The sequence below is a fragment of the Misgurnus anguillicaudatus genome, unplaced genomic scaffold (assembly GCF_027580225.2).
Source record: "Misgurnus anguillicaudatus unplaced genomic scaffold, ASM2758022v2 HiC_scaffold_28, whole genome shotgun sequence".
Classification (NCBI taxonomy): Eukaryota; Metazoa; Chordata; class Actinopteri; order Cypriniformes; family Cobitidae; genus Misgurnus; species Misgurnus anguillicaudatus.
In genome coordinates this window covers 3,192,884-3,206,748 of record NW_027395278.1, presented here as the reverse complement: position 1 = coordinate 3,206,748, position 13,865 = coordinate 3,192,884, and the positions used below count along the sequence as shown (strand labels likewise).

General features: G+C 38.9%; 1 protein-coding gene across 1 annotated transcript; it reads right to left on the bottom strand.

Moving 5' to 3' along the window:
* Window positions 1-999: 999 nt before the first annotated feature.
* LOC141349215 (MAP3K12-binding inhibitory protein 1-like) lies at window positions 1,000-13,232 on the bottom strand. Its single transcript, XM_073864814.1, has 9 exons — window positions 13,055-13,232; window positions 12,819-12,935; window positions 9,456-9,650; window positions 8,562-8,658; window positions 5,972-6,037; window positions 5,582-5,734; window positions 5,323-5,420; window positions 1,312-1,350; window positions 1,000-1,202 (listed from the first exon to the last, which is right to left on the bottom strand). Exons 1-9 carry the CDS (start codon window positions 13,205-13,207, stop codon window positions 1,095-1,097), a joined length of 1,026 nt encoding a protein of 341 aa, XP_073720915.1. The 5' UTR covers window positions 13,208-13,232; the 3' UTR covers window positions 1,000-1,094.
* Between the last annotated feature and the right edge of the window lie 633 nt (window positions 13,233-13,865).

Below are 13,865 nucleotides of genomic sequence, written 5' to 3'. Positions count from 1 at the left end.
TTTGTTGTTTTTATTTGAGCTTTCATGTTGTTGTTTGCAGTCAGGGACTATTTTTTCTAGCGGAAGGAATGCTTTTATTGATTTAACTTCATGAAAGTTGCACTAAGATTTTTTTTACTTTAATATTGTGTGGTAACCGTTTTATAAAAGCAATAAGGTACTCGAGGCAAGTGCTGTATCGTGAATAAGTAACGGCTGAAGGGGTTGCAGGCACTCCGCTTCGCGTCGTGCCTAACAACGCCCTTCAGCCGTTACTTATTCACGATACAGCACAGCCTCTCGTACCTTATTGCTTACATATGACATTATATTTACAAATGATTAAACCATTTTAAACCAATTTAATCCTATTATTAAAAAAAGTGCATTGAGAGGTTACAGATGTACTCTGTGAGTCACAGCAGCTGCTGCTGTCCATTCACATTGCATGTCGTTTGCAATCACATTCACATGTACTTTAAGCAGTCCCTCAATCACATGTAATAATCACTTTTAACATTAACATATTCATGACCCCTCGCTGACATGTAGGCTGCTGAAGAATTATTCTTTCTTGTACACTTAAAATAATAGCAGTCAAAATAGAGTATCGAAAATTATTTTGCTATATTTTTGTTACACAAATACAAATGGTTGACCATAATTTATGTCAAGTTATTATTATGCTGGCTATTACAACAGTCACATATTATAAAGCAGAATGATGCTGCTAGAATGATGCTCCCTTTTAGTTTTAAAATAATGTTTTTATTTATGAAATTGTTGTTTATAATAACTACAGTTCATTATCATTTTAATAGTTTTTTTATTGAGACCTGCATTTTCTTAAGAGACATAAATAATTAATTGAACAAAATATATTATTTTGAGGCTGAAGTGTTCAATTCCATCAAATTCTCGATGGGAAATTTTCACTAAAAATGCACATAATTTTCTTTCTAATGTGAATTTATTTACACCAAGTGGCATACAAACGTTAAATCAACAAGAATAATAAAAAAAACTAAAAAACACATTTTACAGACAACTTGACATTTGTGAAGTTTATTTTTATAAATCATAAAAAAATGAAATGAATGAGCAGGACCTTTAAGTCAGTATGGAAACTCTCCTGTGTCTGTGGGCTGAAACTCGCTAGTTTTTCTCATCAAGGCTGCTTTGATGGCGCTGATCTTCCCATCCAGCTCAGCAAGACTGCAGCTCTGTATAAACACAGACGTTTTCATCAGCCACCCGAGATATTCTCATTTAACAGCGGGACCTTCACGATTTTCTCCATGACTACATAAATGCATCAGTAATGGAACTTACCTGCGACATTGAGGCTTTAGGCCGTTTAATCGAGAAATTCTGAAAGAAAAGAAACGGAAGTGTGAAATGAATGCTGATTTATACGAACAATGCATATGAGACGGCACATCACAGGTTTCGTTTTTTTAATCAGATTACACCCAAATCTCTGCTTTGGCCTTTTATTCATAGGACAAAAAAGACCAAATTCCAAGGCGGAAAAATGTAAAGGCAGCCAAAACAATACATTAAACCAAGGACAAGGACTTTAACCAGTAAGTGGGCAGAAACGGCACATGATTAGAGTATGAAACAGAGACGTCCTTCATTGTAACTCAATCACTGCCAACAGACCAGCGCTGCCATGGACTCGCACTGATTAACAGTATTAAGTGGGAGCCATTGGAATTTTTATTCCCGTCCAATGGATTTATACTGTCCATTTTTTTATCCATTATCCATAATTTATCTCCATTTTAATCACTTTTCGCTGTGCGTGTGGGCCATTTGGTTGGGAGATGATATCTGCTCAGCCCTGGTCAGCAGAGTTCAATTAATTCATTCTATTTGCTAAAAGCAGCGCCGCAAACTAAGAAGATCAGCATATTTGACGGCACTCGACGTCCCACTTTACAGGCAATACACAGACACACACACATTGTAAAGGACATGGAAATCAGCTAGCTTTCAGCCCAGCACCGAACTAAGTGAAGCTGGTGTGAGGAGGCGTAGAAACGGTTCAAGAGCACTTACTCAGCTAACTTTGATGGGCTACAATCTGACAGGGATAACAAATTCTGGAGTGAGGGAAAATATCACCCATATCAGCTTTTAATGGTTTTGAAGAACTCTTTGGTCGTCTGTCGTGAGCGCGGGAGGAGAAGCATAAGTGAGAAGTCAGCGTAGCAAGGACTTGCGCTGGATGGCATAAAAACAAACAAAGAATGTGTGGTAGAAGCACAGGCTCTTAAACTTACACTACACAAGGACCCAAGAGCTATACCACCTAAATGCTAAAATGTACTGATATTTGGGAAGCCAAAATAGTATAAAGCTTATAATGCTACAGGTAAACCTTGTATGTTTAAGCAGTCATATCTGTGTTGCATACATATCTGCATAATAACAAAAAGTTTTATTTAACCCCTTTTTGACACCCTGGAAATAAACAGGACTTGTTATTTACTGCACCTTTAACAACAGCAAAGTCTTTATTACATTTGTGGCAGGTTCATAACACAATCCATGCTGAAATGTACCACACAAATGGTTGAAGCCTCACAGCTATTACTTACATTGAAATCCTTCAGTAAGATATGCAGAATAGCAGCTGCTACAAAATACCAGATTTTATTCCTATCTTTAGTTCTTCTTGTGTTTAGGAACAGTAGTCTGTTTCCTACTTGCTCCATATTACCTTTAATACATTTTAAAGGGGCCTTCAATAACTTTTGTTTTAAGATTTTGCAGGAAAATTTTATAAATAGTTTAGCTAAAGGCAAAGTCTGGAGTCATGAACAATTGGGTCCAAAAATCATTAATAATTTAATAATAAAATTTTTCTCAAATGTATTTTAGATATTTTTATCAAAAAACAAGACATGGACTAAATAAAACACACTAAATAAAAGTTTGATTTCACAAAGTTTTTTTTATGAATTTGCTTTTACATTTACGGATTTCGCAGATGCATTTATCCAAAGTAACTTGTAGTGCACTGCAATGTTACATTTTATCAGCATGTATATTCATCGAGTTAGAAGCCACAACCTTTTGCGATGCTTATGCAATACTCTACCACTTAGCTTCAAGGACACGGTCAAATTAGGAACACTAATGTGGTGTACACCAAACGTGAATTCGATGTTTTGCATACATACAAAGTCAATGCAAAGAAGCAAATAGACACGAATACATGCTATTTGATTGAAAAATTCGCCTGACCCATAATTAAATCTAACAAGTAAAATTGAGCGAGGAACGCGACTTCTGCATTTAGAAGTAAATTAACTATTTGTGCAAGTAGATTACATACAAAGTCATGGCAAGACTTGAATAGATGCGAACAGACGCAAAGTCACGCAGGACGATGCAAACAGACGCAAAGTCGCGCAGGGCGATGCGAACAGACGCAGTCGCGCAGGGCGATGCGAACAGACGCAAAGTCGCACAGGGCGATGCGAACAGACGCAAAGTCGCGCAGGGCGATGCGAACAGACGCAAAGTCGCGCAAGGCGATGCGAACAGACGCAAAGTCCGGCAGGGCGATGCGAACAGACGCAAAGTCGCACAGGGCGATGCGAACAGACGCAAAGTCGCGCAGGGCGATGCGAACAGACACAAAGTCGCGCAAGGCGATGCAAACAGACGCAAAGTCGCGCAGGGGGATGCGAACAGACGCGAAGTCGCGCAGGACGATGCTAACAGACGCAAGGTCGCGCAGGACGATGCGAACAGATGCAAAGTCGCGCAGGGCGATGCGAACAGAGGCAAAGTCGCGCAGGGCGATGCGAATAGACGCAGTCTTGAAGGGCGATGCGAATACACGCAAAGTCGCGCAGGGCGATGCGAATAGACGCCAAGTCACGCAGGGCTATGCGAATAGACGCAAAGTCACGCAGGGCGATGCGAATAGACGCAAAGTCGCGCAGGGCGATGCGAATAGACGCAAAGTCGCGCAGGGCGATGCGAATAGACGCAAAGTCACGCAGGGCGATGCGAATAGACGCAAAGTCACGCAGGGCGATGCGAATAGACGCAAACTCGCGCAGGGCGATCCAAATAGACGCAAACTCGACCAGGGCGATGCAAATACACCCAAACTCACGCAGGGCGATGCAAATGACGCGAGTTGTGCACAACGAACACACACTTTTCGCTTCAAACGCGTCTTCCGCACAAGTTGAAAATATTCAACTCAAGCTAAAAATTTGCATGACACCAAGTTAAATCCCAAAAGTAATCAAGAGAAAGGAACACAATGCTTTGCGTTTGGTGTGTACGCAGCATAAAGGATGTCGCACACCGGGCGAGAAGCGCCGTGTCGTTAGCCTGGCTCCGCCCTCCTACGTTCTTCCGCTTACTTTTCATTTCGCTTTAGAACAACGTCTGGGACTGCTGTGTAGAGTTTCGTTTTCTCTGGCAAAAATCTGCAGGTCCAATCAGCGAACAGCGGGGAGTGGCTAAGAACGCAGACGTTAAGGTCGTGCGCCAGACTGAGTGACATACGTCACGACCAAAGTACGTTAGCGATTGGTTATGGCAGATTCAGAGTGACTCTGGGCAGATCCAATAGTATTAAACTTAAACAGAGGACCCTCCTTAAAGGAGCATTTCACCCGTGGAAACATTCATCTTTATTAAAAGTGGATCATATTTGTAGTCGAAATTTAACATACATTTCGAATTTGGTGCCTATTTGACTGAGAAAAGGAGTGTTTGTAGTCTCACCCCCTCTACAAAGATATAGGACTTCCTTCTTTCAATGATGCAAAATGATGATTTTTACATCATTGAAAGAAGGAAGTGCAACACTGAAATCCATATTTCTCCTGTCTCAGGGGAAACAGAGGGAATGATGCACGACCATTTAAAAACATGACTGGTTTTTTTTAACTTTACACAGCTTAATGCAAATGGGTGAAGTGTCCCTTTAACAGAAGTAACCCTTTGCAATGGAGCGTGGCCAGACTCTCTGTACAAATGAAATGAATGTACGTGTCTGGTTGCACCAGGCTGCCGTGTTGTGCCATGTATCTAAAAATCGAACATATTATTTTTATGATTTTACACACACTTTAATATAACTAAGGCCTGGTCCTGGTTTAATCTAAACCCTGTACAAAAAAAAAGGAAGTCATCCAATGATTCATCTAAAGCTTTGTTTTCTGTGTTCATAAACTACTGTGGACATTCTAAGAGCGTGGAACTTGTGGAAGGATAGTGCTAAGCTCAACAGACTAATTCAATATCTGATCATCCACTTCTCCAACAAACAAGAACACACACGCATTCTCTCTTCCCACCACTTACTGTGGAGTGGAAGTACTCCGGGGAAAGACCCTCAAGCTCCAGAATTCGATCTTCAAGTTTCTTTAGCCGCTGATAAACGCTCTGAGGTACTGGACCCGCTAAAAGAAAAATACAGTACATTAGCATAAAATAACTATCACACTTTGTCAACATTCATCAGCAAATACTGTCAATAAAAACTACTTAATGTCTGAACACTAGAAATAGTAACACATGTCCTGAAAAGGTCCTTAAAAGTTAAACTAGTGATCCAGCAAACCTGGTGGAAGTTTCAGGTGGGCTTCCATGTTATGAAGCCTCTCCTCAATGGCTGGGTTTCCACAGTCTCTACTAATGGAGCCTTGCTGATGGTCTCCCAGCTCACCATGCACCCCTCTAGTCTGGGGTCCGTATGTATTTATCACACGTGTCACTAAAATAGGAAACAAACATCAATTACTGATCCATGACCCTAATCACTAATCATATGGTCTGAAGTTTTATAAAGAATGTGAGCATGAGCACTTATACGAATCACTGCACGTAGAGCAAACAGAAAAACATATTTAAAATTAAATATGAAACAACTTTTAATTATATGTCTACATGGGTGCCACAGGGTTGGGGTATACAAAAAATATGTAATGCATTCTTATAGAATATAATAAACCTTTGACGTGACTCTTGAAACCAGGATATGGCGTGAAAACTGCATCCGTTCGTGCACAGCTGTCCTCTATAAACCAAAAGGAATAAAACAAAACCTATTGTTAAAATGTAGATATCCTGCGAAATAGTTTAACAATAAAAATTTACTAAAATTGCCCTTTTATACAACAATTCAAATTTTCGGTTTACTATTTATATATTAGAATTTATTGAAAGGACATCCCCTTGTACCATCTCATTTGGGGGTCCTGGAAAAATAAACTTTCTTTCTTTCTTTTCCTTTAAAGGGACATTCCACTTTTTTGAAAATGCTCATTTTCCAGCTCCCCTAGTGTTAAACATTTGATTTTTACCGTTTTGGAATCTATTCAGCTGATCTCCGGGTCTGGCGCTAACACTTTTAGCATAGCTTAGCACAATCCATTAAATCTGATTAGACCATTAGCATAGCGCAAAAAATAACCAAAGAGTTAGGATATTTTTCCTATTTAAAACTTGACTCTTCTGTAGTTACGTTGTGTACTAGGAACGTCGAAAAATTAAAAGTTGTGATTTTCTACGCAGATATGGCTAGGAACTATACTCTTAAACTGGCGTAATAATCAATGACTTTGTTGATGTAACATGGCTGCAGCAGGCGTAGTGATATTACGCACTCCCCGAAAATAGTCCCCTTGGTTACTTTCAATAGCAGGGGACTATTTTCAGGCAGTGTCAGACCCAGAGATCAGCTGAATGGATTCCAAAACGGTAAGAAACAAATGTTTAAAGGGACAGTAAGTAGGGTTTTAAGAGTTTTATTTATCAAAATCTATGTCTTTATTCCGTCCTTCTGATGAGACCGAGGTCCTGACTCTCTGTGGTCATTAAAAATACCAGGATATCCTTCGAAAAAGAGTAGGGGTGTGCCCCGGCATCCTGGCCAAACCTGCCCAATGGCCAACTAATCATCCCTCATACTAATTGGCTATATCACTCTGTCTCCTCACCACTAATAAGCTGGTGTGTGGTGGGCGTTCTGGCGCAATATGGCTGCCGTCGCATCATCCAGGTGAATGCTGCACATTGGTGGTGGTTGAGGAGATTCCCCCATTCATATGTAAAGCGCTTTGAGCACTGAGAAAAGCGCTATATAAATGTAACGAATTATTATTATTATTATTATAAATATGTCCTCGTTGGTGTCAAATGACCTCTGCCAGTGATCTGACTTTTCTTTGTAAGCTTAGACTTTCTCCTCTTTACTTACATTGAACAGGTAAGTCCGAGGAGGCTTCCATATCGTTCCACAGTATTGATAAACTATAATAGCAGAGAGGGACAAAAAGCACTAGCCTACCAATGCGTTTCCACAATGCATTTTGTTGCAACACGCATTTGGAAAGGCGAGGCGCTAGATAGCACTGTTCGTTTGAATGCAAAATACAATTTCACCACAAAATGGGGGTAAATCCTACTTATTGCCCCTTTAACTCTAGGGGAGCTGGAAAATTTTTATATTTTCAAAAAAAGTGGAATGTCCCTTTAAACGCCATACCAAGTTCTAAGGCTATATTCATGGCGAGAATAAAGTGTAATTAAATAAAGTAAGCCTAGAAAAGATGTTTAAAATTAATTTCCTCTAAAAACCTTAGAACTATGTTTGGATTCAGTTGATTAAAAACCTTTTTAAAAGTATCAACAGAACAAAAAGGTTTCTGGAAACATAAACATAACATTATATTAATTCTAAGAAATAAGTTTTTATATCAGTCATTTTTTTATGGATGAGGTAGCATATATAAAGAAAAGATCTGCGCGAAACTTTAGAGTTATTTTGTAAATGTCAACAAAAAACTATTGCGTAATTATGTTGTTTCCATAAACCAGTGTTATGTGACTAAAACGTTGCAGATTTGCTATATATTCCTTTCTTGAATTTCCTGGAAAAAAACACCTCATCCAACCGTAAAAACTTTTTCTTGTTATATGGGTGTTTATACGAAATTGCTGTTTTTCTATTGAGTGCATTTTCAATTTGCTATTTCAATTTGTGCTATTCGAAGGCTAATGGAAACACAGCTATAGATGAAAATTACATCATAGGTTGACGCCTAATAAAGCTGGTTTAGAAAATGCATATAGTATAGGTAGCTAAGATAAATATGTTTGATGACTTGCTGTGTGATATGTTAAAATTCTTTAAAAATTTTGAATAAATATGCATGTAATATAAATATGCATGCAGTAACTTTGTCATCAGTTCACATTATAAGATTACATAAAAAGAAATTAAAAACCAGGGACCAGATCTAACACCTAAATCATTCACATTTAAGTATAACAGTAAAGACTGATCAGTTGTGTTCTAACATTTAACTAGTAGTGTAAATACATATGCACTGGTAAATACCCCACCACAAATTGCAAATGAACAAGCCCAAAGCAAATAACCTGCTTTTGGCACCAATAAAGAGTAATTCGTAGTGTAAGCCCAGCATTCTGACCCCTCGTCCATGAAAATCAGCACTCTTACAAACATTGGCAATTGATGTGCAGTATCCCACCGACCTCAAACCCCCCCCCCCCCCATGCTGCCCTGCCATCCTCACCCTGATTGCAGTCGATCACGTTGCAAAACTCCCTCACATTGTTTTCATTGATCTCCAGCTGTTTGCGCTCTATAAATGCAGATATCCTACGTTCAATCTGAGAAAATGAGCGAGAAAGAGGGCAATGAGGGTCGGATTGATGAGCAATTGAGGAAAAAAATCAATGCACCGTCTTATTTTTGCTGTTTAGTTATAATGAGGAATACTAGGGCAATGTGGGCCGCACCAGTAACAAGTGAGGGCAGTGGACACAATTATTCCAAAAATCAAAACATGCAACCGTTTCAGATAGTTGTGATTCGCTTTGGCTTTTTATTATAGTGACTGTAAATAAATAAGCAATAAAAATGAGGGCCTCCTTGTCCTTCGCCCACATGCAATTTCAGCATGTAATGAACATCCACTTGATAATGTTGCAAGGACCGGGACCTCTCTCAGGACTCTCAAAGTGGGTGGCTATTTGTTTCTCTCTGACGGAAAGCAGGCACTGAAGGAGGCCACCATTCATTCTGAACTGTCTGTCCATAGATAGCAATTCAAATTCATACATACTGACCAAATGGGCCTGATTACATGCAAATAATAAATAGCGACTATCAAAGAATCAACTTAAGCACTTAAACGCCAGCAAAAAATGAATGTTTAGAGCAGCGATAATCATCTGTAAATTAAAATAATAATGAAAATCTAACTTTTCAATTGAATGGGAGCAAATTTATTCACATAAAAATATAACTTCTTATCATTATAACTTCTTCCATGTTCTGAATGAATTTTAGTATCTAGGTTAGTTCTCACTAACTAGTACTAGCAGCATCTTCAAAACTTCAAATATACAGAATTTCTAAGTCAAGGAATGATGCCGCATCTCTATATTCAAATATCACGATTTACCTCCGATTTACCAGCCTTGATCTGAACATTGTCATCAGTCTGGGTCTTGTTTTGATCCTCACGTTGAGATGGAGGAGAAACATGCTCTGAGTCAATCACCATCTCTTCAGGTGTTTCTGGTCGGCAGCCTTCACAGGTGCCTGGATTGAGATTATTTGAATCCACCTCAATCTCTTTTAGATTTTCAGATATTGACTGGAGGAGACAGATGTATTTAGTGTATTTAGATGTGTTCATGAAATAGACCCTAACAGAGTGATCCGGATTTGCACAATAAGCAACAATGCACTGCTAGTTAACAAATAAAAGTAAAGGAACAGTTCAACCAAATATGAAAATATGAAACCTTCATGCCATCTCTCAGAAGCCTATGACTTTCTTCAACTGAACACAAACAATTTATCAACAATCATTAAAGTAATTTAGATGTCTCCAGTTGGTTAAAAGTCCCATTCTTTCTGTGTTTTTGAAGCTTTGATTGTGTTTACAGTGCGCAATATAACATGTGTTCATGTTTCACGTGTAAAAAAACACGGTATTTTTCACACAATTTACTTATTTGTATACTGCTGTTTTCACAGTCCTCAAAACGGGCTGATGTCTTCCTTGTTCTATGACGTCCCTCCCTCAGAAATACATTCTGATTTTGTAGCTTGGTTAAGTGTGTTGTGATTCAATAGCAGCTTAGCTTTAGCCTGGCTCCGCCCTCCTACGTGCTTCTGCTTTATTTTTATTTCGCTTCAGTACTACGTCTGGGACTGCTGTGTAGAGTTTCGTTTTCACCTGCAAAAATTTGCAGGTCCAATCAGCGAACAGAGGGGGGTGGCTAAGAACGATGACGTTGAGGTCGTGCGTCAGTTTGAGTTGTAGTTCAGTAATGGCAGCGGAGAAAGACGTTAGAAAAGCTATTCGGTCCGTTGTTGCAAAACTGCCGAATATACAAAAGTTAAAGCCGGAGCAAATCCCAGGTTTGCCAAGTTTTGTTGTTTTGATTATTCGGACTTGTTGTTTCCGGACGGTTTCAGCGCATGATATACGTCACGACCACATGTTAGCGATCGCCTATGGCAGATCCTGAGTGACTCTGGGCAGATCCAATAGTTTTAAACTTCAACAGAGGACCCTCCTTAACGGAAGTAACGCTTTGCAATGAAGCGTGGCCAGACTCTTTGTACAAATGAAATGAATGTACGAGAGTCTGGTTGGACCAGACCAGGGTTTAAATTGGGCCGGGGCCGTCCGGGGCTAAGCTCCGGCACATAGGCTGCAAGGTCTCGCTCTGCTCGTGCCAGTGTACCCACTGCGCTTGTGCGTGTGTACTCGCTGCGCTGGTCCGTGTGCACTGACGCGAAGGGAATAATGTGTTTCCATTCATTATGGGGCATACTCACCAACGCAAACCAAAGTTAATGCAAAAACGCAATCAGACGCGTCCTCGCACCGGGCGATGCAAATGACGCGAAATGGGCGGCGCAATTGCCGCGGAAACACGCGCTTTTCCTTTTAAACGCGTCCTCGCGCAAGTTATGCAACTCGAGCGAAAAAACTCAGGAACTTCAAGAACGCGCTTTCACACAGGATCAGTTGACATTGTAGAGACAAGAGAGAGAGAGCGTGAGAGAGCGAGAGAGAGAGAGAGAGAAAGAGAGAGAGAGAGAGAGAGAGAGAGAGAGAGAGAGAGAGAGAGAGGTAATAATGGTGCCCTCGTCGAGGAAACTTAATAGAAGACTAGAAACGTGTTAAGGACTAAAGTATGTATGTCACTCATCTAATTACAGTATGTTAACTGGAAAACACTTCATATAACTCACTGTATAGTTTAATACATTTATGTATTTTGATTACACAAATCAAACCTTACTATATGCTTGTTTTAGCTGTTGACCAGCATAGGGAATCTCTATTGCTAATTTATTAGACATGTTGATGATACAGTACTGTGTGTTGTACCTTTTCTTGTTAATTTAATCTTTTTGGGTAGCCTATCTTATAGAATTATTCAAGGAGGTTGATTCCTTTTACTTAATTTAAAGTTTAATCAATTGTGCATAATGACATGTGCAACAAATGGATATAGGGTGTCAAACTCATAGATTTGCATAATTTAAAATTCAGACACTCTTTATAAAATATTTGTGGTCAATCTCTGGCACAGATTTAAAGTTGAAACTTATCAAATCCTATCAGAGGTCCAGAATGTCATTAAAACACACCAGTGGCTTTGCTGTCATCAGTATTAAACATATTACCCCTTAAAGTACCCTCCCCGCAGAGCCCCCCCACATAACAAATCCCAATTTAACCCCTGGACCAGACTAGCTTAGCTTGCGGTTAGCTTAGCTGGCGACTGACGTATTCCTGTGGGTGGCGTTCTAGTGACAGTTCTACTGACGTCATTAAAACAGGAAGTAAAGGGCTGCAGTCCAAACCGGCCATTCGCTGTAGGCTTTAAAAGGCGAATTCTGTTAAAGAAAATATATCGCCTGGCAGTGAACTTTGAGCTTTATCATTTTACGGTTATTATTTATGCTATTAGAGCAACATTACACACTAACTAGGGTTTAAAAAATTGGATCAGAAAGAACGTGACCTTTAATGTGAAATGAAACCATAATATTTTAGCTTACTTAGCGACTGATACTTCACGTATAAAAGGAAACAAATCAGCAAATACAAATTCAAATGTGCTGTCACATTGATAACTTCACATTTCATTGGTTCCTTCGTTTTCACAAAACATGCAAAAACCACTGAGATTTGTAGTTACAAATATGCCCATATATCTGAATTTACCATCTTGAAGAATTTGTCATATGTGTATAAACAATTATTTTCTAAGTTGATAGCTGTACTGTCTTATGCACATTTTTCTGTAGGAAGAAATTCTTGTTTTCCAATCCAATGCCTTTAAAGAATAAAATTTAACTAAATAAGTAACACAACAATTACAAATGTACTAACTAATATACAAACAATGCAACATATAGTAGTTAATAAAAATAAACAAATGGACACTCATTTAAGCTGAAAGTAATGTATTATTAAATGACACACAAAAGATATAAAAACGACCATAGCTATTTAAAAAATATTTTTATTGGGACAAGGTCTGCTGTGTAGTTCATTGATCCTTGTACTAAAGAAATTCTGCAGTAGGGCGTCCAAATTGACCAATCAGAATCAAGTATTTCAAAAGAAACTTGAAATAGAAATGCTGCAATGCATATGACAGTACAGTGAGTCTCCTTTATCCTACAGCAGACTGAATACAGGTAGATTGGGACACTTACTTTTATGAAATTGAGATGAATGTAAGATTATAAATTCACTCTACACGAGTAACATTTTACATTGTTACTGTACCTGTAGTTTGGAGATATACTGTTGTAAACAGGTGTATAGTTGTGATGGCTGAAGCTCAGAAATATCCATACTGTTGACATTGGCAGTGATACTCAACACTCCAGCACCCACGTTTAACTAAAAAAACAACCATAAAAAAATTAACGCACTGTGTGTTACAACATTATTTCACATTATCATAACGGTACATAACGAGATTCATAAGACCGTTTATATAGCAGGCATTTTACACCGACCTTTGTGCCAAACTCGGCGAGGGAATCGAGTATTGTGGCGACACAGTTTTTAAATAACGTTACATCCCGAGGTCCTGAGTGAGAAATCTGTTCACCAAGCTCCCTCTGTTTAGTTTCAGCAGACGAACCGAGTGTTTCTCTGATCGCCGCCATTGCAGTTCCGCTACTAACAGCAGCGTTGATTGGAGAAGAGCGAGCTTGAATTTCATTACCTCACTTCCGGTGTGTTTGACTTCATGCAACGCTGCGCAGAGCGATCGACTATGACACTAAAGCACCGCGAGAGCGATTTAAAAACACAACTCTGATGTCATTTGCGGATCGTCCTGCGCAGAGCTGCATGATGTCTAACACGCCTACATTCTGAACGTGGTTCAAAAAATTGGAAAGCAGAACACCACAAATGCAACACTTTTCGCTTTTAAAATACTTGCAATGTATTTGTTCATTTAATAATTGCCACATTTGATTATATTTCCCACTATTATAGGCCTACAATAACAATAACCTACCATGCTTTTGTATCATTGTATATTATAAATATATTATCACACACATACTGTATATATTATAGACTAAATTTTCCAGCATTTAAACATTTGGAAAAACATTTGCCTGACACGTTTTATGGAAAGCAAGTAATATCTTTCATAAGTATTATACCTTTTCTGTATTGCCAAAGTATAGAAATGTTTGTTCAGAAGTGAGTTGAGTTCATACTTCTGTTAACCACTCCTCCTGTCAATCAAAATAATGTCTGTCTGTTATAGCTTGTAAATGCTGCCAAAAAATGTGACCTTTAAAAGACAAG

What these genes read in the sequence shown, in the direction of transcription:
- LOC141349215 (XM_073864814.1), bottom strand. Translation starts at nt 13,207, where the DNA reads ATGGCGGCGATCAGAGAAACACTCGGTTCGTCTGCTGAAACTAAACAG. An exon ending in AGTATATCTCCAAACTACAG is followed by an intron (nt 9,651 to 12,818) that starts GTACAGTAACAA and finishes TGTCTCCTCCAG; the next exon opens with TCAATATCTGAAAATCTAAA. An exon ending in TCAAGGCTGGTAAATCGGAG is followed by an intron (nt 8,659 to 9,455) that starts GTAAATCGTGAT and finishes TCATTTTCTCAG; the next exon opens with ATTGAACGTAGGATATCTGC.